Consider the following 27193-nt stretch of genomic DNA (forward strand, 5'->3'; position numbering starts at 1 on the left):
TGTTGAGTATGAGGCAGGTGGTATTAACTCAGGACTGCATTAACTCTTTTCAAATCTCTTTCCTGTTTCCTTGAGGAAACATGCCTGGTGTATATATGTGGCAAGGGCTGTTTGCCTGCCTCTTGCATTGACATTTTAATTTGGTCCATGATATAAATATCATTTCCCTAATCCCCCTTGCCCTGACCCTGTTTTGTCTTTTCTTCAAAGTGAGTTGACTTTTTTTTTCTCTAAGGAGGGGGGAGGAGATGGGAATGGTGGCTGGCTGCTCTAGTTTGGAGCATTAAATGCTTGGGGAAAAAATCTCAGAGTAACTGTTGTTTCTTTCTTTGTATTCACATGGAAATTTTTAATCTCCATCAAAGGATCAGGAGAAAATAACGTTGAGATTCAACAAGAGAGCTCCCAGCTTACATGGAATTTTTAAATGTTATTTGGCTTTATCCTTTAAGCGATGAGAACCATGAACTATGTACCTACAGGGTTCAGAATTAACTTTTCTCTTTCTTCCAACACACCCTCTTTTTTTTTTTTCTTTCTCCCTCCCTTTTTCTTACATCTTTATTGTTCTGCATAAACATGCAACTTCTTTTTGGCCAAAACTATAAGTGCCTTAGGATTTGTTTAGTTGTATTTATGTATACATTTCTAACGTTAATTATGAGCACCAGCCTGAAATACAGCCTCATGTTCTCCTTTTGATGTGATCTGAAGAATCTCTGTTGAAGGCCATGGAGCTAAGATCAGAACCCAACCCACTGTATACTTGCATAGTTGTACAAGAGCTAACATTATCCTGTTTAAAAAAAAAAGGGGGGGGGGGGAAATAGGTATAAAAGGGCTAATAATCTGCTTGTTTGTAGTGGGGAATCACAAATACTATCTGCACCTGTAGATGTAGCTGATTGTGCTAATAATGATAGCAAGGGAGACCCCCTGCAACTAGCCCATGGAGAATAACAGCAGATTTCACAGGTGGGTGCTGACAGCAATGGTAGATTTCATGCTTCATCACAGATTAATAAAACAGGGAGGATATTAAAATGCTAATACTCATTAATACCGTTTTATGGTGTTTAACATTAAACATGGAAAATGAAAATGAATGACAGCCGGTAAATGGAACTGACAGTTGTGTTCAGGGTGTCTGAAGCCAGTAAGAACTAGCTGTAGGAAATAAAAGCTGTGGATGCTCCCATTCCTGCTGTCGGTCAAGCCAAACAGCACCTCCTGGTACCTAGACTTTTGCAAGGTCACATAAACTTAGATTTAAATAGGCTCTTCTATTATTATAAAATATTTGATGACATTTTTTCTTTACCAGCACTGGTGAGATCCATTATTTTCTGTGTCATATGAAAGACAGAGTCTTCAGCAATACATATGTCTAAGAGCAGAAATCAGAGCCCATTGAAGCATAATTGTGAAATATATATTTTTTTAAGTTGAGGTGGTCAACATTTGGTTTTTTTCCCCAAAACTCTTCTTGTGTTTCAGTTGGCTCCATTGTTTCTCATTTCTTACTAAAGTTTCAATAAGCTTCCCTTCATCCCAGAGGCAGCTGCATTTCAGCAACAAGTAAAAGTTGGCCCTCTGTGGGCTGTAATGTATGTAATACAATATAATATGATATAATACACATAGATACAAACTTAATTCTGCCGTATCCCAGACTGTTCCAATTTCATTTGTGGTTAAAACTCACTGAAAACTTCTGCGTAGCTGTGTTTAAATAGGAAACTTAAAGATCTATGGTATTTTCACCTAATGTTCTTCACAAGTAAAAATTTTTAATTTAGCACGAACCTTATCTGTGCCCTTGCTGTCATGCAAAAATCCCAGGAACGCTGGGAAGACGTCGCAGTGCACAGGGTCCCAAGGATAAAGGGATTCTAAAGGCACGGTACTGATTTCTCTCTGATGGTGATAGTACGTGGTAAAGTTACAGTTGCTTGACCAAGTATCCATTTTTATACCTTAACGTTTTAGGTTTTAGATAAAATTAACCTTGAATATCCTAGGTTTATAATGCCTAGGTCTGAGTCTACAGTCTGCAGAGCTGACTGCAAATGACTAACGTGTGCTCTGAGCTACTAGGTACATTCAATATAGACTTTTCCAGGGGGTTCCTTTGTTTATAAAAATTTATCTTCTCTTGAATTCCCAGCTGTTTCTTGGACGTGCACAATGAATTTCAACCGCCCTGTTGTCTTCATTTCCCCCATGTAGGCACTGTCTGTTGCCAACATCCCCCTTTGTTGTGACGTGCTGTGTGAATGGAGGATTCCATCCCAGATATAATTCTAATCTTTATATGCTTAAAATGTGATCAGAATTGACGCCTTTCAAAACTGCTGCCATCTCCCATTGTTCTCACAGGACTGAAGCCACATAAGATGCTCCAGGGATTAATCCCCCCTTCCTTTACAAGCAGCAATTTAATGGCACTTTCAATCTTTAACTGTTTAATTGAAAACCTACTACTTTCTGTCGAGGTGAAAACAAACAGATATCGCTTCAAAATCAAATTTTGGGGAATGAAAGATCATGAAAATGCTCATCACTTGAGCTGGAACTTATGAAAGCATGTTTATTTTGGCAAATGTTTCTCAAAAGCAGGTTCATTTTTATCCTCTCTGCGGTCTGGATTTTCCTGTGAGGTGTCAGAGCATGGTTGCTCTGATTTGGCTTAGAACTGGATTTTTGCCAAAATTTTGTGTGCCTTCCTCTCCTTCTGCCCACTTTCCCACTTTCGTTCTCCTGGTCATAGGTTTTTCCTTATGTTGATCTCAGTGGGTATTTCATTCTTACTTCTTGGTGCTAAAGAAAATAACAAGGTTAGAAACCAGGGTGATGCCAAGTTTTAAAACCTGAAGAGAATAAAAAAAGACTGCTTTCTTCAGCATACAGAGTCTTACACTTATTTCTACTTAATATAGGCATGTGTAGTTCAGGATTTGATTATAAGAATTTTTAACACACTAGACCAGAAGCCTTTCTGGTTTGTTTTTTCCTGCATCTAGGTTACAGGCTAGTTGGTTCTCCAAACTGCTGCTAATTTTTTTCTCTCTAGATGAAGGGCCTTCAGTCCTATCCCTCCTTTGATTTAAATTCCTTTCTTAGTCCCAGCCAGATGTTTGGTTTCCCGTGCTGTTGACAGTCAGATAATATTCTCACGCTATCACTTCGTATATCCACATTTGCAAGATCTGTCACAAAAAATTCCCAAATTTTTGTCACTGAGTGCCTTACTGCGTATTTTTTAATACTTTCCAAAGGCAAATTCCTTTAATGTCACATATAAATTCTGCTTAAACAGCAAGCAAAGGCAAACCTTCCTGTTTTTCCTTTTCCAGTAAGAAGGGTGTGTTTCTGAGCCACATCTTATGGATGACCTGGAGATTTACTCCACCTTTGCTGAAGGAATGTGGCTAGTACTTCAGAGAATTGCAGGAAAGCTTCAGGAGTTTGGCCAAGAAAGAGTAAACCATCGAAAACCAGGCAAAACTTTGTCTTTCCCCTTTCCACTGCTTTCATTTCCTACTGTGTTGTGCTGTCCTCTGCATCAGACTATTTAAGACTGCCAAATACTTGGATATTTTATAGGTAATATATCTTATAAATGCCATGGCCAGCCTCTGAGGGAAACACAGGATTGTCGGTTTTGGATGGAGTATAAAACCCAAGCAGGAAATCATTGCTGAATGGCACAGCTGCGGGCAAACATTGTAAGCTAGTAAACTGCCCATCTGCACAGCCACACGTGTGTCGGAGCGCAGGGCCAGGACGGCCGTGGCAGAGCACGCCTGTAAGTGGTTAGCAGGGAGAGATCTGGTGATTAAAGAATGAAGTGTTTGGCTTCTTTAGTTCCAGAAATACAGCTATCTGAAGGTGATTATAATCTTATTTTCAAGAAGGACGAGAGACTGAAGACTAGAGCTTTTCCTTGTCTGTAATAAAAAATAAAAGCAGAATTTCAGATCTGGGATGGGTTAGATCATCCCACTGCAGGACGGAGGATGTGACACAACCTATGGTTGAGGACTGAAGGAAAAGTTTGTCAAGAAAAAGGAAAACACTGTATTTGTTCATAGGGCTGAACTGGTAATCACATCTGAATCTTCCCGTCAAAGTCTGAGACAGGAAAGACTGTTTTGGTCCTTTTTCTGTTTCACTATCATTGACCCAAAAAGGAGCCTGGATGGGTTATGAGCTGTATGTTTCTTAAAGTTTGAACTGTTTAAGATCCCCCTTTGCTAGAGATTTTGCCAACCAAAATCACTTTCAGGAGACTCATTCTAGTACTTTCCTTTTTTAATTTAACCTATAGTTCGTTCCTAGTTTTGCTGTCTTCCATGCTAAATAACTCCTCTTTCTTTGCGGGTTATCATTTGTTGAGTTCCTCTAGCCAAGCTCTCTGTGTTAGTTCTCCCAATCTTTCCTCTGAAGTTTAGCACTTCCTCTTATACATGCCAAGTTTGAGTTCATTTTCTGCATGATTTTCCCAAGCACTATTTTAAATAATCCACAATTCAGTAACTAAATGCAGATTGTAAAAATAATGAAACAACAACAGTAAAGCTCTTTTAAGACCACATCTCATGCTCTTCAACTTTAAAAACTATTGATATGGGATTTTTTTCCAAATACTTTATTGAAAAATAAAATTATCTTCTAATAGTCAAAATTAAATTACCAGGGTTATAATTCCATTGTACAGTAGATATTTGTCTATTGGGGAGGGTTTTTTCTTGATTCATTGTAATGTATAAATCAGTGCAAGAGGAAAGATAAGGGTCCTTGTTTAAGGCATAGGTGGCTTGGGGTCAAGTCCCTGCTTTATCACAAATCTCTCATGTGATTTCTCTGCCTCCTATTATTGGGGTGTCAAAATGAGTATAATAAAAGTTGAAATCTGTATGCAGGGAAGATGGGTGTATTGCCAGCTGAAGTCTTTGGAAACTTTCTGTTGACTGATGTATTTTGGATTGGGGCACCTAAAGACCGTGAAACTCTTGGGATCTGAACTTGTTAAAATGTATTGATTTCTCTTTGTTAGAGAACTGAGTCTTTAAAATGTTCTTGATGTTTCATGTGAGCAGGAGGACATCATTAATGTCTGTGTCATAAATATTTTAATTTATATATCAGATATTTCAGATGTCCTTGAGTATTTCCCTTTTTTTTTTGTCACAAAGAAAAGGAGCTGCTGTGTTTTTTCCTCTATAGGGACTTTATTCTCCCTTTTCCTGTCAATTGATGCTATTTTTAAAGCTACTTAAAGTGGATTTCAGTTGTCATTAGGATGTTGGTACTATTCTTCATTCCATCTGCACACAAGCATGAATTGCAGGGTGATGCCATATTAAATTATAGGCATCTCTGTTAAAATATAGGGGAATTAGTTCTGAAGATGAAGCTTTTTCCTTACTTTGAATCTTCCTTATATTGTAATGCATTAAGGAAGCATGTGACTAGTGGACATTTTCTTAGTGCCAGATATCTTGGAGTACCTGGCATTTTGATGCATTCTCATGAAAAATGTTCAAAATGTCTCATAATGTTATGCAAAGAAAATGAAGACATGTAAGTTTTAGTGTTTATGGACTGCATGTGTGCTTCTCCTTCCCCAGGACAATCACATCTCTCCGCAGTGAACTGATTCCACATCTGGTTAGGAAACAGTTCTCTTCTCCTACATCATTGCAGCAAGGACTAGACAATAAAGAAGAGGACCAAAAGAAAAAAGAACAAGCATGCCTAGGTCAGTACGAGTATCAAAGATTTGATGAAGGTTTTAAAGCCCATACGCTACAGCTGAATTATAGGGTAGAGTACAGAATTAGCCTGGAACACTAGTTTGGGTTTTTTTTTTTTCCTCTTATACTTCATGATAGCAAATATTATAGTACATTTCTTTTTCAAACACTACTGTGCATTATATAAATATTCTTGTCCTCCCTTATTTTGATGTAAATCGAGCAAATCAGCTAGGTGCTCTATATTTTTTCTTCTGGAATACAGTACAGGTAAATGTGCTTTTGAAAATGTAATTTTAGGAGCACGTTCCTAAAATTGCATAGGGCAACAGACTAAGCCTTAACCTCCCTGCACTGGGAACTGGACAGGATCTCAGATCTTGGAATTTATTTTTAGCATTTCCGCTGTCTCCTTGTGTGACCTTGGGCAAAACATTGCATCTGTCCTGATCTCTTGGTTCCCACCTGCGGAATAAAAATAAGCACTTACTCACTACATGTGATAAAATCTGTTAATGATTGCTAAGTATCTAGCCATTCAGATGAGATGAGGCAAAGATTTCCCTTCCCCAACAGTATTTTAATAGTATTCCTCTTCAGAAAGTATTTCATTAAATCCTGTCTAACTTCATGCATGTGTGTGTTCTCCAGACATTTATAGCTTCATAAAGGAAGATAATAGCTTGCTGAAACCTGCTTCAGATAACTCTTGTTGGAATGATCATAGAGGAGATATGAATGAATCTCTCCATGAAGGAAAAGTGCGCTGCTACGTCCATATAATGAAAGAGGGACTGTGCTACCGAGTGAATACTCTTGGGTTGTATATTGAAGCTAACCGACAGGTGAGAAAAATACAGAACTGCCACATGGGAATACAGCAGTAGTTTATGGGACATTTTATCCTCCAGGAGTGGCTCCCAGCGATACAGCTGAGAAGTGTGTGGGAATTGAACCAGTGCCATGTTATCTAGGCACATCACCCTACTGGTTGCTGGATAGGGACGTGAGGCTAGGAAACAGTTCTGTCACTAATTTACTCCATAGCTTTGATTTAGCTAAGAAAACCCCCACCCCACACATACTTCTGTTTTTTGGGGGTGGCAAGACCTGCAGCCAAAGAGCCAAGAAGTGTGGAAAATGAGGCTGGAAGTAGCTTTGCTAGATCATCTAATCAATGTCCACCATGTCCTAAAAGCAAGATCACTTCTGACTGGACTCTTCCTAACAGATGTTTATCTAAATGATAAAGACAAAGGTTATTAAAGATTTGCAGGAAGACTTAAACTACCCATACATTCAAATTGCCTAATGCTTTCCATTATGAAAGAATTGTTTTATGAACAGGTTTTACTACAGTGGCACTCCAGGTAAACACAGAGGTGAAATGTTGATCTGTTGTAGCTTTCACTTTCACACTACTGAGAATTCATAAAATAAAAGATCACAGGGGACGATTAGAGAAATCCTGTACTAGCTAATGAGTTGATGATTAAAAGCTTTTAATATGTTTGGGGGGTTGGGGGGGGTTTACTACACTGGCTGATGCAATGTACAAGTTCTCACTTCACTCTGCTAGTGATGAACTTTGTTGTTATCAGGAGTGGACAGTTTCCTCTAGTTTTGACTGATACGAGTGCAGTAGGGAAAGACTCCAGATTTCTGGAAGTGGGGCTGGGAGAGCGATAAAGTTGTATTGGGAATCCTGGAAGTGATCACTGCCTTGCCTTTGTTCTCAGATTGAGTTGATTTCTCTTTAATAAAATGAATGGATGAATTTATGCAAATTATAATTGCAGCATGGCAGAGTGAGTTCACACACTGGAGCTCTTTCTCCTTGGTGCCTGTAGAGGAGCATAGAAATAAAGTGATTTGTTTTGCGGTTAGGGACGTGAGGAAGAGAGGAGGGAGGCAGCACTGCTGTCAGAAAAGAAGAACTTTCCCCAGGAATATCAGGAACAAGTGTGCCCAAAGGGTTAAGGGAGAACACCGCTTGCTAGGGGAAGTGTGCGTGTACATTTGGCAGCAGCCACTTCAGTAAAAAGTTATTGAGTTGAGCCAGTCAGACTCCATGTGGGTTTTTTTGTGTTGTTTTTTTTTTTTTTTTTTTACCCTAAATATTCTACATTTTGGTCAGTTCAGGAAATGTGTTTGCTCCTGGGTGGTACATAGAATTAGTGTTTTGAAATCACATTGGGGCCTTCAACGTTGGAAAGGATTTTCTTTGAATTTTTAACTTTTCCAGAATGGTAAAATTTCTAAGGAAACTATGTGGAGGTAAAACATAAAATGGAGCTTAATGAGGGGTTGTGAGAAAGGAGTTCCTTTTTTCAGTGCCACTGCATTTTGTTTCTCTTGCTAATCCTCATAAAAGATACACATTTAATTTTATCGGCTTTTTTTTACTTGTTTTGTTGGTCTCTAAGGAAGGCTTTTGGTGTCTTGTTTGCTCTTACCTTGGTCTTCACAGAGCACATTCTGATTCCCTGGCTGCAAAGCCGGGACCTATAACTTTGCTGTCCAAGAGGACAGACTCACGGAGCAGTAGCAGTCCAGTCCAGTAGCCGTGGGAAGGAATGGCATCCTAACCCATTGCCCTTCTGGTGAGGAAACGCTTTACTCACATCATTTCACTTCCAGCTGGGTTTCTGGATGCCTGCAGCCTGTGTGTGGGCAGGTGGGTTCAGGAGGGAGTTATCTTCAATAGCAGGAAATAGTTTCTTTGTAAGATGAATTAAATCCAAACACATCTTAAACCTTCCCTTGACCCAGGCACTCCCTCTGACTCCTGCCCCCTATCTAACCTTCCTTTTCAGAGCAAAATGCTGGTAGCTTTCTTGGGTCACCCCTCAGGCTGCACTATCATTGACTGATTCTAATAAGGGCTTTGCTCTGGCCAGTAAAATCCTTTATTTATTTCACGACACCACCTTTCCACTGAGGAGGGCAAGAGCCTTTCCTCATTTCTTTCCCTTCCCACAGAGCAACACTGGATAGTAGGAATCTTTCCAGCCTACGCTGTAGGTATGCTTTGGTATGTGTCCTCTCTTGGATCTGTCTGTTGTGGCTGCCCAGCTATGTGCCAGGTGAGGACAACCTGAAGTTTTTAGGAAAAACTTCTTCACTGAAAGGGTAGTCAGGCACTGGCACTGGCTGCCCAGGGAAGTGGTTGAGTCTCCATCCCTGGAGGTATTTAGAAGAAGGGTAGACGTGGTGCTTGAGGACATGGTTTAGTGGTGGACTTGGCAGTGATAGGTTAACGGTTGGACTCGATGATCTTAAGGGTCTTTTCCAACCTTAACAATTCTACGATTCTATGGACATCCCTTCACCAAGCCAGCATCATCCAGGTGGACTGGCCTAGTTTGTGGTGTTTTGGTAAACTGGTGGGTTTCTGTAGTGCCTGCACCTTGGACTGAAGGATCTAACCTACTCTTGTTTTTTAAAAAACAAAGAAAACACAAGTCTAGTGGGAAGGACCATCTTCAATACATAAAGAGCTACAGATGTGGAAATGTCTACTGGGGACAACAGGGAGCCTGAAATGATAGCTCAGAGGTGTGTGCTCATCTGAGCTCATCTCACTCATCTGAATGAAGCATCAACTGTGAAAATTCTTGTCATATGAAAAACAGCACTATTTATCCATCCTTGCATGCTCAAAGGGAAACGGGCTGGTCATATTATGAATATCCAAACAATTGCCTGCAAGTATCATCTCATTTGAGATCTTGAGATACTTTTTTCTGATCTGATCCCAGCTTCTTTAGATCTGTGGGATCTGCTTCTTGAGGTTCACTCCCTAGCCATCAGCTCTTGTTATCCCAACTTTCTAAGGAGGTCGTTTTACACGATTGTACTGTACAGCAGCTGCTTTATAGCAGCTTTGGAAATTGCTGGCAACTCTCAGCCAAGTTTAACAGAGCAATAGAGATCTCAAAGATAAGCTTTCCGAAGAGTTTTGTAAAAATAGGTGCCTGGGTAGAGAAAAGAAAGGCTTAATGAGTGCCGCTTCCTTCCCTCAGGCAAACCCAGTTATACCATCACTGTGCTGAGAGTCCAGTTGACCTCCCAGATGGACAGCCAGTGCATACATCCTGGCTGGCCAACAGCATGTGTGGAGCTCTGCACCAGCCCGGCACACGCTGCCTCGCACTCAGGCATATGATCTGCCATGACACAGACCTCTTAGCACTCGGGCATCACTTTGCCACCCTCTGTATCTCCCGTATTTCTTTGACCGCCGTCTCTGTCCTACCAAGATGCATCATACATTGCATCACCGCTGCAAGTAACTCTGTACAGCACTGTGTCTGTGCATTGCTCTGAGACTCCCACCTCCCCTGAAATCCCCATCCGTGCTGTCATCGCCTCTTCTGTGGTGTGTGACCTTGGCCCCAGCCTGACGCCAGGAGATGCAGAATGCCTCAGGCTGCTCTTTCACCCAGAAAGGGAGGAATGATGGAGTGATATCCCATCCTCCTACAACGCTGGCTCCCCTTTCTTTTCAGGAGCCAGTTCAGAATTGCTCTCCATGGATTTCTTCTTGGCTACCTCATGGGCTGTGTCTTTCTATATTACCACTGCTGCTTTGTCTGCTTATCTAACACCTGCCTTCTCTCTGTCAAGAGCCTTTTCTTCTGCAGCTTTCTACCATCTGGAATAGCCACTTGATCAACTTTAGTTTCTTTCTTCTTAAACATCCGCAATACTTTTTTGTTGCCTGTACCTCAGCATGCTACCTTATTGAGTGGGCTGAACATAGTCACCTTTTTATGCCAGTTTACTGGTTTATATTTGATATTACTTGCTTCCCTCTCTTGCATTATGAATGATGTAAAACACGTTGACTTGCATTTGAAATGGCAGATGCTGGACATTTTAGTGATGTACGGGATGTCACTGTGTTCAGCTGGAGCCAGCCTGCTTGCTGATGATGATCCACTGCTTCTCCACAGGTGGGAAGCTGAGTTGAGAGGAGACATGCAGTGCACTGCAGTGGAAGTGTACCTGTCTCCTTTACAAAAGGGGAAGATGATAAATCACACATATCTGGTTGCAGATTTAAAATGCAGGAACCTACGTTTTCCTTTAAGTTAAAATGTTTATGATAGATGCACTAGTGCAATGGAAACCAAAGCCATCTTTGAGCTGTTAATGTAACATGCAGGTACAGCACTGTCGTGTTAACTTGTGATGTGGGTTTTTTCCATCCAGGTTCCCAAGCTGTTGCTTAATCTGGGTCTGGAAGAGCCACTGGTTCATGGGTCTGCACAGATCACTGACAGAGGCATGGTAAGTGTTCCCTTTCCCCATCTCTGCTCTTTTAATACAGTCTGCACGCCCTTTGCTTCAGGAACTGCTTCTTAAAATTCAGTCCCACTGTTGGAAGTGAAGCTGAGTTCTGAAGTGTGGAATTACAATATAGGTGATACAGCCCAGAGTCTCCTCGTAGGCTCACCCATGGGTTCCTGCCTTTTAGACTCTGTCTTTAAAAATGTTTGGTAAAAATTCTGTCTTACTCCCAAGTCAGACACTGCAGTCTCTTGTGCCCTAATGGCAGTTCATGGTAGTTGGGCAGTTTTCCTCCCAAAGGACTCCAAACTCAGAAGGGGTCAGTATTTTAACTCTGCTTCTTGCTAAAGCATTTTGGTTGAATACCAGCTTCAAGCCTCCTTTTCACCGGTCTAACTAGGCAAACCTGATAAGTGAAACCAGCGAGTACCAGCAGGACTATTCTTACCGTGCTTACCTTACTGCATAAGGCCTACAGAGCTGGACCAGCTAATGGAGTTTTACCAGGCTAATGGACCTTGGGAAAACTGTCCAACTGTCTGCCTATGGGCTGGACCCCAAATTTCTAGGTCTTTCCTCTGCCAAGGATCCCTAAGGGTAGAGCAGAGTACACTTTGTTGATGAGTACTTGAGACGTGCTGTTTGGAATAGGAATAGGAATAGGAGAACACGTATCAGAGAGCTCCGGGTACTTTTGCCAGTTTTGGTTCTTTTCTTCCCTAGGTTGGATCGGACAGCATCATTGGGTCATCCACACAAGTGGGAGAGAAGACATCCATTAAACACTCCATCATCGGCAGCATGTGTACCATAAAAGACAAAGTTAAGATAACAAACTGCATCATCATGAATTCTGTTACAATTGAGGAAGGGTATGTCACCTCTGTATCTCAGTCCCCTAAATTTGCAGTTTCTTTTTCTAGATAGATTCTGAGTCTGTAATTTTTGTCCTGTAAGCGATCCTCAGCCAGAACAGTTGATCCCAGGGGGTGTGTTTCTAAAGACCGAGGCAGAAATAAGTCTCTATGAACAGACTACAAATGCACAAGCGAAATGAATTACTGAGAGGGCTGCAGTCTTGGAACATAAATTTCTTCTTTTTAGAGGAGATTATATCATCTTCAGAATGTGTGAGTAAGTTAAGTGGATGTATGAGTCTGTCTGAGCTTGTGCAGACAGACTTGTCCTTGTGCTTGTCCTTCCAAGCTTTATTTTAGTGGCTGGGTCTATGAGTATAACTAAAACATTTGAGGCAGGAAACATATTTTGAAGTGGTACACTTACCAACTAGACATATTCTGATCACCTTTGAACATTACAGCTTCACCTAAAATGTCATTTTCTTTGGCCCTTTTTTGTCATCTTGCAGCTTTACTTGACCATTGCATATGCTGAGTAATAGAATAAATGAATAAACTTTTCAAAGAGAAAATCTGCCAGCTAGTAGAGGTTTCCTATGCATTAAAGACACTAACTAAATAGGTAGCCTTGAGCTGTTCGTTTTCAAATGTGGGAAAAGTGGCCTATCTGTAATTCTTGATGTCTGCATGCCCCCATCTTTCCATACATGCTGGCTTCCTGTGGATGTCAGTGGAAAGGAAACTGCTGACTGAGTCTGTGCAGGCCTGTATAAATTCCCTGCTCCTTTGCTCCTTCATGGCTTGAGGTTTGCTTAGGACCTCAGGAAAAAGGCCAAACTCTTGCCAAGTTGGCTCTGAAAGTTGCATATCTGAAAAACAAAAAACCCCAAAGGATGTGGGGTCTATGGAGGATACTACTGTTACATAACTAAATTACAGGTAAGTATGGTACCTTACTGCCAAGTGTTTGTCTTTAATAGAAATCCACAATAATTTCAAGCACATCATAAATCAGAATTCTGTTGAGTATAGAAAATAGCTGGTTTCCAGTTCAATTGCAAATGGATCCAGTATGGCTGTATCACAAGCACTGCTGTCATAAGAAGTACCAGAACCTCTCTTGTTTGATCATGAGACCTTCTGTCATTTTGATTAATGAATTGATGCCATGGTCATAATGGTATGGTTTTGCATATGAGGTGAGCAGCTCTACCACTAAATCAGAGAGGTAGCTAAGTATATAAATAGTGCTATTTTTATGAAAAGTCCCAAAGCGGCTTGTGTTTGTCTGCACTGGTATATAGTAATACTCTCTTCTAAATCCTAAATCGAGCTCAGAGTGTTATGTTAAGCATTCCACAAAATTCCATAAACATCATAAAGATGGTGATTTTTTTTTTTTTTAAGAGGGAAAAACTAACTTTTGGGGTAAAATTTTTGTGAATTTCTGGAAAACAATGTCATCCCTGGTCACTCTCAGTGAAAACAATGAGTGAATTGAGTGAAAAACCTCATAGTCCCAGGGGTTTACCCCCTTAGCTGCTCTATGGTTGCTGCACACTGATGCACTGGAGTCAAATTTGTAATTATTCCTCTCCAGCCAGAATTACAATTATAGACCATGGAGCTTTATTTCAAAACATATTGTAAATCATATTGTGTAGATTTCCACAGATACTGAGCTGATAAAGTATTTCTTATTGCATCACAGTAAGTCTTAAGATTAGAGGGGTATGAACTTATATGTAAACAGGTAGTGAGATACAGGAATATTCTAGCTGCTGAGTTTTGTTGAAAGAAGTTTTGCTTGTAACTTAGTGAAGAATTTCTATGTATTTTAACCCTCTTCCATGACTTTGATTAAATCTGATAGATTTTTTGTTAAAATGCTAATGATGCTTACACATCTTGATGGATCCATTTGCAACAGGTGGATAAATTATATGTGGTTTTGTTTTAAACTGCCCGCAATGGACAACTTCTCTTTACAAACATCTCTTCTCCCAAGTGTCTCTAAAATAACTCAGGTGTTATCTAATCACCGACTTCAGAAAACATCTTAGACTTTAATTGGAAAGTCAGTATATGCTGGCTGAGATGGGTCAAAATGAGCATAATAAAGTGCCTTAACAGATCTAATTCATTTTTTTGTTGCATAGCAAATGTCCGACAAGTAAGCCAAGTTTAACACCGTCTAAGGTATTGTATATTAGAAAGTTCTGGAATTGCACTGAGGAGTGGATAAAAACTGTGTCATTTAAAGAATATACATTCTAATGCTGACAGGAACAGCTCCACCACACTAATGAATGTTAATGCCCTAGTCAAATGTGAGTGGTAACTGAAGGCTAGTCCCAGCAGTGTTCCTTGCAGTAATACCAACTGAGAAGGCTGCAGTAGGGCACATATTATGGAAACGGCAAAGCTGTTTAGATAACTCAGAGAAGAAAGAGAGATGGGGTAAATCATTTCTGAAAGTTGGGAGACTGGGAAGAACTAAATGCAAAAATTGCTCCGCATTCTAAGTTCATTTATCAAGAGCTATGATTATACATGGCACTGCCTTGGTAATTCCCTTACCACTTCCATCACCTCTAGCTTCTCTGGGTTGAATCTTACCTTTCTTTCTTTCTTGTTTTTTGTCCCATCTCAGCTGCAAAAATGATCAGCAGCTTCAGTTCACTATGTCAATACAGAAAAAAGGAAAAAAAAAAAAACCACCCAAAAAACCACAAAAAACAGATTAAAAACTTTTATCTCTTGATGGTTTTCCTGTAATGTGATTTGAAGATCCTGGGCCATAGTTCCTGTGGCTTCAAGATCCACAAATTACATCTCCAAACCAGAAAAAAGTTTTGAATAGCCTCACCACATTTGATACCAGCTTCTGAAATGGGTAAATAGATTCTTTCTGGGCAGATGGGAACACCACAAGGTGCTTAGAACAAAACTAGGTTCCTATTGTTAGGCTGTGGTTGGCTCATTTTTGGAGAAACAGAGGTTATGACCTAGATGATGATGAACTTCACAACTGAATGAATGAAGGAACTGGGGTTAGCTTGGACAGTGCCATTGCATACTGTTTGCAAATTATGATCCGTTCTCCACCGATGGCTGGTATGTTCGATACTCTGGAGGACCAGTAGCAGACTTTTTTGTTTTCCCTGGTTTGTAGGGCTTCTGTTACGTTATATATGTCTCCTGTGAAGTGATTTGAGTAGATATGAATCCCCCCTTGGAAGAGATTACAGGGGATTAAAGAAGTTAGTAACACGGGCAAAATAATTGGTAGTCCTTTCTTAATGTGTTTCCCACTGTGCAGCTAATTCTTCCATCAATGAGACAATAAAATAGCAAAGATTACATATGTGCTGAATGATGGACATACTTGACCAAGCTGGGAGGGATGTAATTTATACCACAGCACAAGTGCTGAGAGATGCTGACTGCCCAGGTGACAGGCTGCAGCGGGGAAACGGTTCTCGTTTCCCTCTGGATGGCTCCCCAGAGCTCAGTGACAAACGACTGCACTGAGTTACATAGTTGGAGAAAATCTACTAATCAAGCTGAAATTATAGGTCATTTGAAAACTGTGTATATCTGAATGCTCCTGCAGTAGCTGTACGTGTCCTCCGTCTCTATAGTATCTTGAGGCTGCCCCTTCTGTTTGTTCTGTTTGCATTAGAGGCGGTGCAGTACAACAGGGTCCCTGGGTTCCTGTGGCTTTGGTGCAGGAGTCCCCTCGTTACAGCTCACTTGCAAAGGAGCAGTCTGTAACACTGGCAGACTGACTGAAGCTGGTTATGTAGGGAGATTGTGCCATTTGCAAATGAAAAGTGATGTCTCTGATACATTAACTCCACCCTGATATCTTCATACAACAGAAACTACTGCTGTTGGGGCTTGCAGATGTTCTCACAACTAATTATGCTGACCTGAGCGTGATAACTGTGTTTTATTTGGTATACTCAGGCACACTTAGCTTCCTTGAAATGAGACCTAGATATGGATGGATGAATTCAGCTTCGGGTTCCTGGTTTAGCTTTTGTTTTGGCAATTGGTGGTTGGTTTGTTGGGGTTTTTTTCAAACATTGGCTTTATTTTTACCAGCCTTATAGTTTTACTTAGTTTGTTAGCTTCTGGCAGCAGGAATTGTCTAATTGCTTGGGTCATACAGGACCTTGTGCTGAAGTGCTCTGAGCATTACAAATAATATTAACAGGAAAAGCATGTTGAATCCTTTATTCCATCCCTGCAGACAGAGATTTCGAAATCTCTTGTTTGTTAGTAAAACTGTCTCAGTGTATACACTTACTGAAAGGAGCTTGGCCATTTTGTCATGTGCACAGTATGTCTTTCTTCCTTGGTCGTGGAAAATGACCGGGGAAAGATTCAAGAGGTGCGACTGTAGTAGGGGAAAAAAACCAAACTGATCTTTGGACTACGTAGAGGTTAGTTGAGGAGGCAAGCATGAAAAGCTCAGATAAATATCAAGTCCACAGTAAGCCATGCTTTGAAATGGTCTTGCTGACATGCTGGTAGTCGGTACCATAGGGTCCATGTGGCAGATTTAGTCTCTGAAATGAGGTATTTTTCTGCTTCTCTTTTTTCAAGGAAATGTAGGAAAGCAGTATGCTTCAACCAGTGTTTTTATGGAAATCATAGATAGGCTGCTGTGATTATCAGAGGGGGTGACAGCAAGATGCAAAGAGCTCACGATTTGCATCAAGATTTCACCTCCACAGCTAGGAAGTACCAGATCTTCACAGAGTAACCAAGGAAGCTCAACCCGTCTCACTTATAATTTTATCAGAAAAACTGTTCATTGGGGATGATCATTTTTGGACAATGGAAAAGATACATGAAATATCTGGTTATCTGCCTGGCACAGGCCAGAGAATTTTAGGCAGTACCTGCTGAGTTGAACTCAGCACCTGTTGACTTTAAAAGATGGCAATCTTCTTTGAAAATCATGAACAATTTGAGGTCTATCGACCACGTTGGAAAGCTGTTCCAATGTTCATTTTCGTCTCCCTAACTATTTCCATTTTTAATGTATAGACACACACCTCCGATCTTGAGTGTTTTACAGTCTGCGGTCAAAGATGCTTCATGCGGCACAGGGACTTGCCAGCACAGGTATAGTTCGTGGGATGTAGAATTGCAAGCTCTGAAGGGCAGGTACTGCCTTCCTTTGCTATTTGTATTGCTGATGTTTAACAGTTCTCTGGGTGGAACGCTGCAAGGTTCCCCCTTCGACTGTACAATGGTGTCTTTATCCTGGTGTCTGTCATGTGGATATACTTTGATGTGACGTCTCAAAAGATTCCTCACCATTAAACTCCTCAAGCTGTATCCCAAACTGTGAACAGCAATGGGAGGAAGAGAGCATTCCTTCCAGAAAGGAGTTTGCAGCAGACAGTTGCCAGATAGCGTGATGCAGTGGGCAGTCTCAGTTCAGGAACTGTACGACTGGGATTGCAGATGGGACTTTGTGTGTGTGTGTGCAGGGGCAGGAACTACTGAACAGTAACCTCCTCTCCTTGTGTTTGTAAAGCTTATAGCATGTTGTTGGTACTACATAAAAAACATACTACCCAAAGAGAACTGGTGAAATTCCCCATAGGACACACTGCTAAGGTTACCTTTTGGAAAGGGAAGGGGTTAAAAAGACAAGCAGATACGTTTTGGGTCAGGCTGCACATGATGGCAGCAAACTGCAGAGTGTTGGAGCATCAGGGAACTTGGAATGCAAGGGAAGTGACGCTCAGCGGGTTAGGAAAACTGCAGGGAGGTGATGTGAATATTGAGGACAGAGGGAAAGTTAGACGAGTCCCACGGAGAGATGTGGTAAACCTTGGGGAGTTCTGAATCCCTGGGCAGAAAGAATAGGCTGGATTAAAAATTTGTATAAAGGACTGAAGTACCCCGATTTTCGGAGGAAGGACTGGCACCGAAAGTGTTGTGTCAGCCAAAACTAGCATCTTCCTTGTTCAGTCATACGAAGACAGTAAGTTATGTGTTGGATTTTGTTACAGCTGTTCTGACTACCTGTGTCAAAGTAGATGGCACAGATGCTGTAATGTTACTTAGCGAGGGGACTGGAGAGAGACCACGTGTGACTGGTTAAAGGATACTCTAGTTTACCACATGTCTCCAATTTATTGCTACTTTCTATGAGAAAATGTACAAAGGAAGAAAACAACAAGCAAGCCGAGCTGGATTGACTACTAACTGCAGATTGATTGTGAAGTTTATTGGTTGTTTCCTCAATAGTGCCAAATCAGCACCTGATGTAGCAACAGTCAGCGGTTTGAAGAAAGTTCTAATTAAAACCAGGATGGAACTGAGCGTTTATAGGGGTTCAGCGCATAAGTAGTCTTTTTCCCCTTGGATAATGGCAGTACAAAGGAATGATCCTATTGCCAAGGCAACATTTGTTGAAATTGTAAAATATATTTTACAGCACATTCCCTCATGAGAAGGAATGAGGAGATGAAGTTGTTTCCAGCACCATAGCTTTCAAAGCTGGAAATAAAGATTTGCTTATGCTCCGATTCCCAAACATTTTGTATCTTGAACCATTTTTTAAGATAGCTCTTGTCTTCTGGGCACTTTGTCTCACACCACCAATTGCCCCCCTGCCCTATGCTAGCCCTAGAAAGAAGGATGAGGTTAGAATAGATATCGCAAGAAAGCACATGAAAAGTGAGAACTTGATTCAGAAAAAGCACATGCTCAGCTTCAATATATGGATAAAGTGTACATATAGATAAAGTAGATCATGGATATGGATAAACATGAATGTATGAATAAAGCTAGGTGTAGTCCTTGCCTGTAAAAAGGGCTCTTACTTCTCTTGATTATGTAGCAATTATGTTCTGTCCTTTCTGTCACACCTCCTGGGTTTAAACTGTAAAATTTTTGGTCAGGAACCATAATTCCCATTCTACTATTTAATTCAATGCACATGCTGTATAAGATACTGAATAGAGACAACCCCTGGCCTGCAGAGTTGGCTTTCAGGAAGATAAATTGAAGAAGAGAGGGCAAACTAGGAAACCAGTGAGCAGGAAGCGGTTGAGCTACTTGCAGGGCTAGTTTTCAGTTACTTGTAACTGAAGTCCAATTCCACTGTATCTAATGCATTTAGGATATTTCTCATATAGTACCCGTTATCTTGTGAATGTCTGAACCATTATTACTATCGGCTCCTCAAAAAACGTTTTCTTCTGGCTAGCTTCCTGGTACATCAATCTGTCTTAAATAAATCACCTGTTCTTTAATCTCAGATGCAGATGTTTCCCTGATAGTGCAGGGAGCTCTTCCCAATTTTCCAAACATCTTGTACATCAAATGTTGAACTTAAAGCACAGATCGGCTCTGAAAAGTGGCATTTAAAAACATCTCCTCTCATTCTGCTGATCTGCTTCTTCAGGTGGCCAGGGTTACGTCTGACTTCAGAGCTATAAATAAGCTTCTGCCTCCTGCTAGCCACATGGGTCTAATGGAAGAGGGGTATGGAGATTTTCACAAGCAACTGATTGCTGTTGGGTTTTCATGGGAATCTGGGTGCGAGTGCCTCCAGCGCTCTTGAAAATCTTCCCCAGCCTGGCTATAGAAAAAGAAGAAATTATCACATTGTGCCAGAATTCTGCCTGTAAGTTCCGTAGGGGACCATGGGGTTGAAAAAGTTCAGCTTAGCTCTAAGAAGCCAGGCTCAGTTTGTAAGGGTGACATTTAGAAAATCCTTTTCCTTGTCAGCCTAGCCTGTATGATACGGAAGTCGATTTAAGCAGTAATGCCCTACGGAGGGCTGCAGCTCTCAACCCAGAATTGCCCTTGAAAAACCTCAGAGAAAGTGTCTTTCTACTGTATGTGCCAGTTACCCCGCTCCGTCTGACTGTGCCAGCTAGCGAGCAGGTAAAGCAAACCCAGAGATGGGAGCGAACATACAATTTTTCCGCTTTGTTACCTTCACATAGAGATCGATAGCTTTTCCCAGGCATCAGCTGAGTGTCTGTAAAATTGTGCAGGACATGGCCCTCCCACTCTGCGGAAGAGAATCTGGAGGGAGGTCAGTTTTCCTGCATGTGGGGTTTTCTGGTGTAAAATTCCTTGCAGCGTACTTTCGCTGAAGCGTGCAAAACCAGGCTTGCAGCTACATAAAAGGCCACCAATTTGTTTGTTCCAAGATCAGCTGGATTTAACTGAAGTTTCAGAGGTGAGGCACAACCTTCCAGGCGACCTCCCCCTGCAGCCTAAGTTTCACTTAATAAAACGCATTAGGGTAGGTTTGAGGCAATCCTTTAAGGTCAGTTGAACTTTCACTGGAAAATACGAGTGCTGGCAAGTATATGCAATATGTAATGCAAAATGTTTAGGGTGTGGGGAAGAAGTGTAAAGGAGCCATACCACAGTGATGAGCTTGGCTAGAAAAGAGACATGAAACAAGCTCCTTAGCGAAAACACCCTCAGAGACGGATGAAGAATTTAGGGGGCTTGGTAGAATATTTTTGTTACCCCCAAGGGGAAAAACAGGAGATCAAAGCCCAAATTCACTTAAGAATGCTTGCTTTGAAATGTATCTATAAATTATAGCACGTACTGCTGGCATCTGTCGTAGTCTTTGGTATTTACTTGCGTGTATAACGTGAGATTCACAGTGCCCTGCATTCACTTGTGTGTAAAAGTGTGTGGGTGTAAAAATGTGTTAGTGTGTAAAGCGTGTTGGTGAAGGCAACATTTAGGATTTTCCAGTTTCCCAGTAGTGTTTTTGCCTCTTCCCTGTTATCCCATGGTTTTTGTGTCTCATTCCCGTGTTCACGTGTCCCAGCCACTGGCTAACGGGGGATTCCTTGAGGGGTTGCTGGTAGGTTTTAGAGCTCTACCTGCCTTCTTGCCACCTCTCAGCGTTATTAAGGTGCCTGTTGTGGCTGTTATCTTCTTGGTGAGGGCAGAATGGGATGTTGCTCCCAGGGAAATCCACAGCTGTTACCTCTCAGTCAGCAAAGGAGCTGCCGAGGCATGTCACCCTTTGCTTTTAACTCCTGAATCAGTCTCTCTGTTTTGTAGCTCATCTGGAGGAGCAAGAGACCTGACTTCTTGGCACGGCGGAGCATTACCAACAGGCTGTCCTAAGCTTTGTGCTTCAGGCTCTTTCTTCCTCATGAGTGTGTAGTTTTAAGCGTTGCATTTTAGACAGCTCATTTGCTTTGCTGCCCAGCAGAGATTATGTCGGGTTTTTGGCACAATTGGATTAAACTAGCAGACCTGGATAACTTCCATTGGCATTTCACGAGATTTGCTGTAAGGCAAACCTGTGACATTCATACCTTCCTGAGCTTGCACAACTAGGGCAAGAGCTGCAGTTGAGGTCTTGACCTCAGTTACTTAAGCCCCTTTCTCCCAGGAACGTTCATCACTTTAATCACAGAGTCCTAAATAATCAGTGGGTAGCCTGTAATTAGGGGGCTGTGTCTTGGACTCCTGCAGCCTGCTCCCGGTGTGCTGAGCACTGCGTATTTTGATTTCCCGTTCCCCCAAAGGATGTTTGATCTCAGATTTACACTTTAGAAAATTAAGAAGGGTACGGCACCTCAGTCCCCTGGCAATCTTCCTGCTTTCAGCGGTAGGTGCCTTGCTTTTCCTAAGTATCGCAGTGCTGCAGCAATTGACACACTTGATTTAAGAGTTTGATTTATAGACTGATACTCAGGCGGAAAGTCAGCAGTTCCAGGGCTGCGTAAATCAGCCTGTCTCTGGGACTAATACTTCCTTATTTATAATTTCGACAGGAGATGGAATTCTTTCTCAATTCTTTACATTTCTTTCAGATGTAATCGACCACCCTGTCCTTTGGTTTAAAGCTATGTGACTTTGCCACAAATAGAGGGAGGGGAAAGTAAGCCGAGTCCAGGAATTGCTGTGCTATAAAAGCTCCATATTGTATGCTCTTGGACTTTGCTTTCTCCCAGCTTCCTTCAAGCCCACACAAGAGATGGACTTGAGGTTTTTTGGCTTTCTTCCCCTCCCCCCTCCCTCCATACATACGCTGACCTTTTAGAAAAATAAATAAAAGATAAAGAAGGACCTGGAATGTTGCAGAATGTGTGTACATTTTGCTCTCTGTTGTTTTCTGCTGGGATTAGTTGTTTACAATGGGGGAGAGAGGGAGGGCAGAGGAAGGGAGGTCTGTGGCCTTAACTGAAATTAGTGGCATTTCAGAGTGATCTTGTTAGGTGGTCTGCAGTTTAAAGACCTAAATCCTTGTAATCCCCCCATGCCTCCTTGGCCACTACTCCTTTTGCTCTTGTTCTCTCACTTTCAAAAAAAACCCACCCCAAAGTCAGCCCCTCTGTCTCTCAGATACAGGCACATAACATACACGCACGCTCTCTCTCATATGCTTCCATTCGCACGTTGTACCTGTATAACAAATTAATGTCTTAGCTACATCTGTTCCCACTACAGGACTGGGCTTGTAAAATGCTCTCTCTAGAATGCAGACGCACACTGAATATTTTTATTTATTTTCTGAAAAACACCCAGCTGCCAGACTTTCAGTTTGTGATTACACTTAAAACAAATTCAAATTGAAATTTCAGCCATAAATCAAATGCCCCAAATTAGTTCCTCTTGTGGGTTTGAACATGCTCTTTGGATTTTAAGGTCAGAAGATATCCGTTTTCACCGTGCTGAAAAGTTTAAAAATATACTACATTTTAGGAAAAAAAAATAATATGGTTTGGATTATAAAGCAGTACATCAAATGTGCGCGTATGCACACACACAACAGCGTAAATGAAGCTGGATGCTGTCGGAGCACCTTTGAGGACTAATAGCACCTAGTTGTTAAGCAAGGCAGGAACCGTGGTGGCTGTTTAGCCAAGGAGAATACAGCAGAGTGCCCTGAGATGTGATATTTACCCTGTAACAGAATAAAAGTTTATTCCTTACTCTTCAACTTAAAAAAATAGTAAAAATTAAATAAACACACAAAATACTTCTCTTGGCAGGCTTTATAACATACTTTTTTTTTTTTTTTTTTTTAAAAAAAGGCATTTACAAGTGGTTTCAAAATGGCTGTGTTACATCTGTCAGTGGGTGAAGGGAACACCCACAAATTGTGGTTTTATCTCTTGAAGTTTTGTTCCACTTGAGCAATAAAAGCCAGATTCGCTGCTGGTTTGTGTGATTGGGGTAATCTGAGCGTTGAGTATGGTTTTAAAACTTCTGCTGTTGGTTGGGTTTATAAGTTTTAAGAAACTCCTGGGGTGGCGGAGTTCTTGGGTTTTGTTTTACCCTGGCACCGGGGAAGGGTTGGTTTGCGAGCACCTGGCACAGACAAGTTCAGCTTGGTTCCCTGGCCTGTCCCTCCCAACAAATGGTTTGGCAGGAACACCCCTTATCTTTGATGTTAATGTCATCAGCAGTTTCTTACAATGCTATTATTTCTCCGGGAGTTGAAAAACTATCCCGAAGTAGGCTCTGAACACACATCCAGTATTCTCCAGCCTGAACTCCAGAGCAGCAGCTTAAATCCCCTCTCCGTTGGGGAATATCCTCCTCCGTGAGGATAATGCCGAGAGGTGTAGTGTATTCACGGCTTCTGTCGTGCTCAGAAGAAGTGATAGATGGTGGGAACCTAAAAGTTTGCAGGGGAAAGCTCTCATCTAACTGTCTCGAAGCGATGAAGGAGGAGGTATTTTGGAGTATGCATTTTGGATAGGAGCCATTTCAGTGGGAAAGGAGCAACCTCTCCCATCGCCTTCGCCAGTGCTGTTGAAAGCCAAGTCAGGATGGCAGCAGTGGGCAGTCCTCCCTCCGCCGATTCATTCCCTTGCCCGGCTGCAAATGCAGAGTTGCCCTCGCTCTCAGCGACCCTTGTCGCGCAAGACGATGGCCGGAGCCACCGCGCAGGCACGCGAAGCTATTGGAAAGGAAGCAGATCGTGACAGTGTGAGAGCAAAGGCAGGCGGGGGTCTGCTGTGTATCTTTGCCGCTTTTTATCTTATTAACATGTTAGTAAAAACCTTGCCAAGGCAACCTGAGCTGGTTACTTGTAGCATAATTGCTCATATTGCCTCCTTATAGGTCAGAGGAGGGGGAGTTCAAGCGAGTTAAAAGAATAATTGTGCAGAGGGGACAGTCTATTCAAGGGGGGGTCATAACTGCTAACCACTGCGGCTGAGGTCCGGTTTTATTGCTTTTACTCCTGCAGAATTAATGCTGGTTTTGTAGGGCAGATGGTTTCTGCTCTGACTCACACAAGCAACAGTAATATGTTTAATGGCAAATTCTGTATACTCGATAATAGTGAAGTGTAAGCAGGAAAATACTAGGAATTAATTTTAGGATTGGCAGTCTGGAGTGGGGACTGATGTTTCTCTCTTCTCCTGAGGACCACAGCTGCCTAGCTCTCCATTCAATGCAGAATTGAGGCTCAGGGCCTTGACCTGATACCAAAACCCCTCTATGCTGTTAGTTCAGACTCCAGGGCAACAATTCTGTCCACGAGCCAGCCTGACCTTGCAGGGCAGCTGTGTTTCACTAGTGCAGTGAGTAGTGGTGACGCCTGTGACCAAGGTGGGGAATGGCTGCAGGTCATTAAACTGTGGAACTCGCCATGCAGAAAGTCACTGAAGCCAAAAATTTCAGGCAGAGATCAGCTGTTTGACTGAGGATAGCAAGAATATCCACAGTTGTTGTAGTTAATATTAGCAGAAATACTAGGGAGAAGATACGAAACGCCATGGTTCACAGTAGGATTAATATGATGGAGCAGATTACCTGCATCTCTCGGGGGTTATATATCTCACTTACACCTTCCTCCCAATGAGCTGGTTTTGATGTGTGTTAGACTTAGTATTTTTGACACTTCTTAGCTAGGTGCCTTCAAATTTTCTGTCCTTCAATGACTTCTACCTATCTTTGCACATGTGAAAATAAGGAAACAAATAATTTGCATCATAGCTATTTTTTTCCACTGTAGCTTTGAAAGAAACTACATTTAATACAATTTAACACTACTCATGATGCTGAGTGAACAGCATTTCAGGACATATCACAGATACTAGTAAAGATTCACAACTTCTATTTTACTGCATGGAGGGGCTCTGACCAATGCAGTAACTCACTCAGCATCTCTCAGCAGAGGAGATATGAAGCCAGCACTCGGACTCTGAACTTCTTTCCTATCTGGATAATCAGATCAGCAGATTTGAAAGCTGGTTATCACAGATTCAAATACATTTGGGAAGAAGGTGACTTCTATTAAAGTTCCATCCTATGTAGCATTTCAGACTTTGTGGTGTCAAAGGCTACATCAGTGTGAAGATGTCCAAGGCAGGTAGAGCAGATCCAGTGTGGGTTTCATCGGTTCAGTACTGCAGAGTAATCACGTTTGTGTGCTTGAATGTAACATGAACAAAGCCGACTGGCTGAGGTATTGATCTGCCCCTTCTCGGCACCCTTTCTTAGAGCCTGACAAGCTGGAACATATGAAAATTCTCAGCAAAATTCACAAGGAAGGACTGGGCTGCTGCTCCTCTTTTTAACTGGGGAGCTGAGCAGAGAAGCCACCCCCACAGTTACCCAGACTGTCTGTGGAAAATATGAGACCTGATCCAGGTCCCAAGTCCCAGGCCAGTGTCCTGTCTATGAAATCCTCTGGCAGTATTTATTCTGTTAAGGAAATAGAGAGGAAAGCTGTTCTAACAGGAGGTAAAACTGGAAACTCTTTTTTGCAAACCCATTCTGACAGCTGGCATTTCAGTTTTTCCAGCAACTGGGTGTGAGGATCAGGAGAAGAATAGTGGAGTTTTTGAGAAAAGAGCAGAACTGAACCTACGTACAGGATCATGTCACAGGCTCATTAGATATTCCAGTAGATACCTTTGTTTTGTACCTGTCATTTTAAATTATTTTCTTGCTTTACTGTGTGTTTATGTTGTAGGTGCTGTCTTCAGGGCAGTGTTATTTGTCATAACGCCGTGATAGAGAAGGGTGCAGACATCAAAGACTGTTTGATTGGAAGTGATCAGAGACTGGAAACGAAAGGTAAGTACAGGAGGTGTATTTACAGTGCATTTGTAATCATTTTCAGTATTTCTTCCTCGAGATTTTACTCCTGCTTCTTCATGAAGTGCCAGTAAACAGTGGCAGTTCTACAGTGCCGTGTCCTATAATATTAGGATTTGTTTTTCATGGAAAGTACAGCTTCTTGGCATAAGACTAGCTCAGGGACTTGCTCCTCTGAAGTTGGCAGAAAAGCTCTGTTGTTGTTGTTATAAAGAACGAGATTGGGTGCTGAGACAGTCTTTTCCCAGAGACCACAATTAGATCAGCCTGAAGTTGTCCTCAGCAGAAGGACAACTAGTAATCTTTGTCAGGGTCAGGGGTGATGCAGTCAAATCATTGATCACACAGACATCCTTCTCTTTATAGATGCTATCAACCCACGGTGCCAGCGTGCTCCCATTCACCTTGCTCAAAGGAAAAGCTCAAGGTGGAATATCATACTAGGAGCTGCCGTGCTCAGTACTAAATGCAAGGGCAGCTACGTTCAGATTTGCTTTACTGCTATGAAATGCTATTTTCACAACCACGTGGCCCTCATTTGGGCAAAGTTAAGCCGTCCAGTGGAAGCGTGCGCGGCGAGGGCTCGGTGGTAACCGCCTGAGTGGAACTGTTGATTTCCTGCCCGAGGAGATAATGGGCAGGAAATGGCTGTCTCAGTGACTGCATCCCAAGCAGAGGGCTTTTTAATGAATATTTATAGTTGGGGTTTGGCAGATCCCTGCTCTAGGGTGTGGACTGAGGACAAAAGTGAGTTCCTTTGCAGGCACCATGTGAAGTTATTTAGTCAGATCAGGATTTGTTTGCTCGCTTTGTCTTTATGGGTGGATTCCCAATTGTAAGCGTCCTGACACAGAGCAGGGTTTGCACTTCATGTAGTATAGCGTAACCTATTGTCAGCTATGCATATGACAAATTTTCCTTTAGATTGAAACTAAAAGTAAAAAAGACTCGTGAAAACAAAGTATTGATCTTGCAGTTGCAAGCCTCAGATACTGTAGGAAGCACTCAGTGAGTGTTCCGTGCGCTGTGGTCTTGGTCCCTGTATACCAGCGTCTGTGCCTACTCATGGCTTTGCCCGTCACATCAGTCTGAATCAGTGGCCCTTGCGGTTTCATTGCCTCCCAGTCACTGAAGATTTGTACTATTCGTGATACTCCTCCATCTGTGTCCTCCCCTGAGCACAGAATCACAGAGTCA

The 27193-nt window shown here is 41.9% G+C and overlaps 1 protein-coding gene across 9 annotated transcripts in view; it reads left to right on the forward strand.

The window, feature by feature from the left end:
- Positions 1 to 27193, forward strand: part of EIF2B3 (eukaryotic translation initiation factor 2B subunit gamma) — a 108525-nt gene that overhangs the window by 65231 nt on the left and 16101 nt on the right. For all 9 annotated transcript variants that reach the window (XR_015698815.1, XR_015698817.1, XR_015698816.1 and 6 more), the window contains 5 exons: positions 5634 to 5764; positions 6411 to 6604; positions 10977 to 11054; positions 11778 to 11926; positions 25872 to 25975. Coding sequence is in view for 2 of the 9 variants with exons in the window: in XM_087732105.1 (XP_087588231.1) it covers positions 5634 to 5764; positions 6411 to 6604; positions 10977 to 11054; positions 11778 to 11926; positions 25872 to 25975 (656 nt within the window). In the remaining 7 variants the exon portion in view is untranslated. The remainder of the gene's footprint in view (positions 1 to 5633; positions 5765 to 6410; positions 6605 to 10976; positions 11055 to 11777; positions 11927 to 25871; positions 25976 to 27193) is intronic.

The sequence above is a fragment of the Nipponia nippon genome, unplaced genomic scaffold, assembly GCF_047370975.1.
Source record: "Nipponia nippon isolate SJK-2023a ecotype South Korea unplaced genomic scaffold, ASM4737097v1 scaffold_5, whole genome shotgun sequence".
Lineage (NCBI taxonomy): Eukaryota > Metazoa > Chordata > Aves > Pelecaniformes > Threskiornithidae > Nipponia > Nipponia nippon.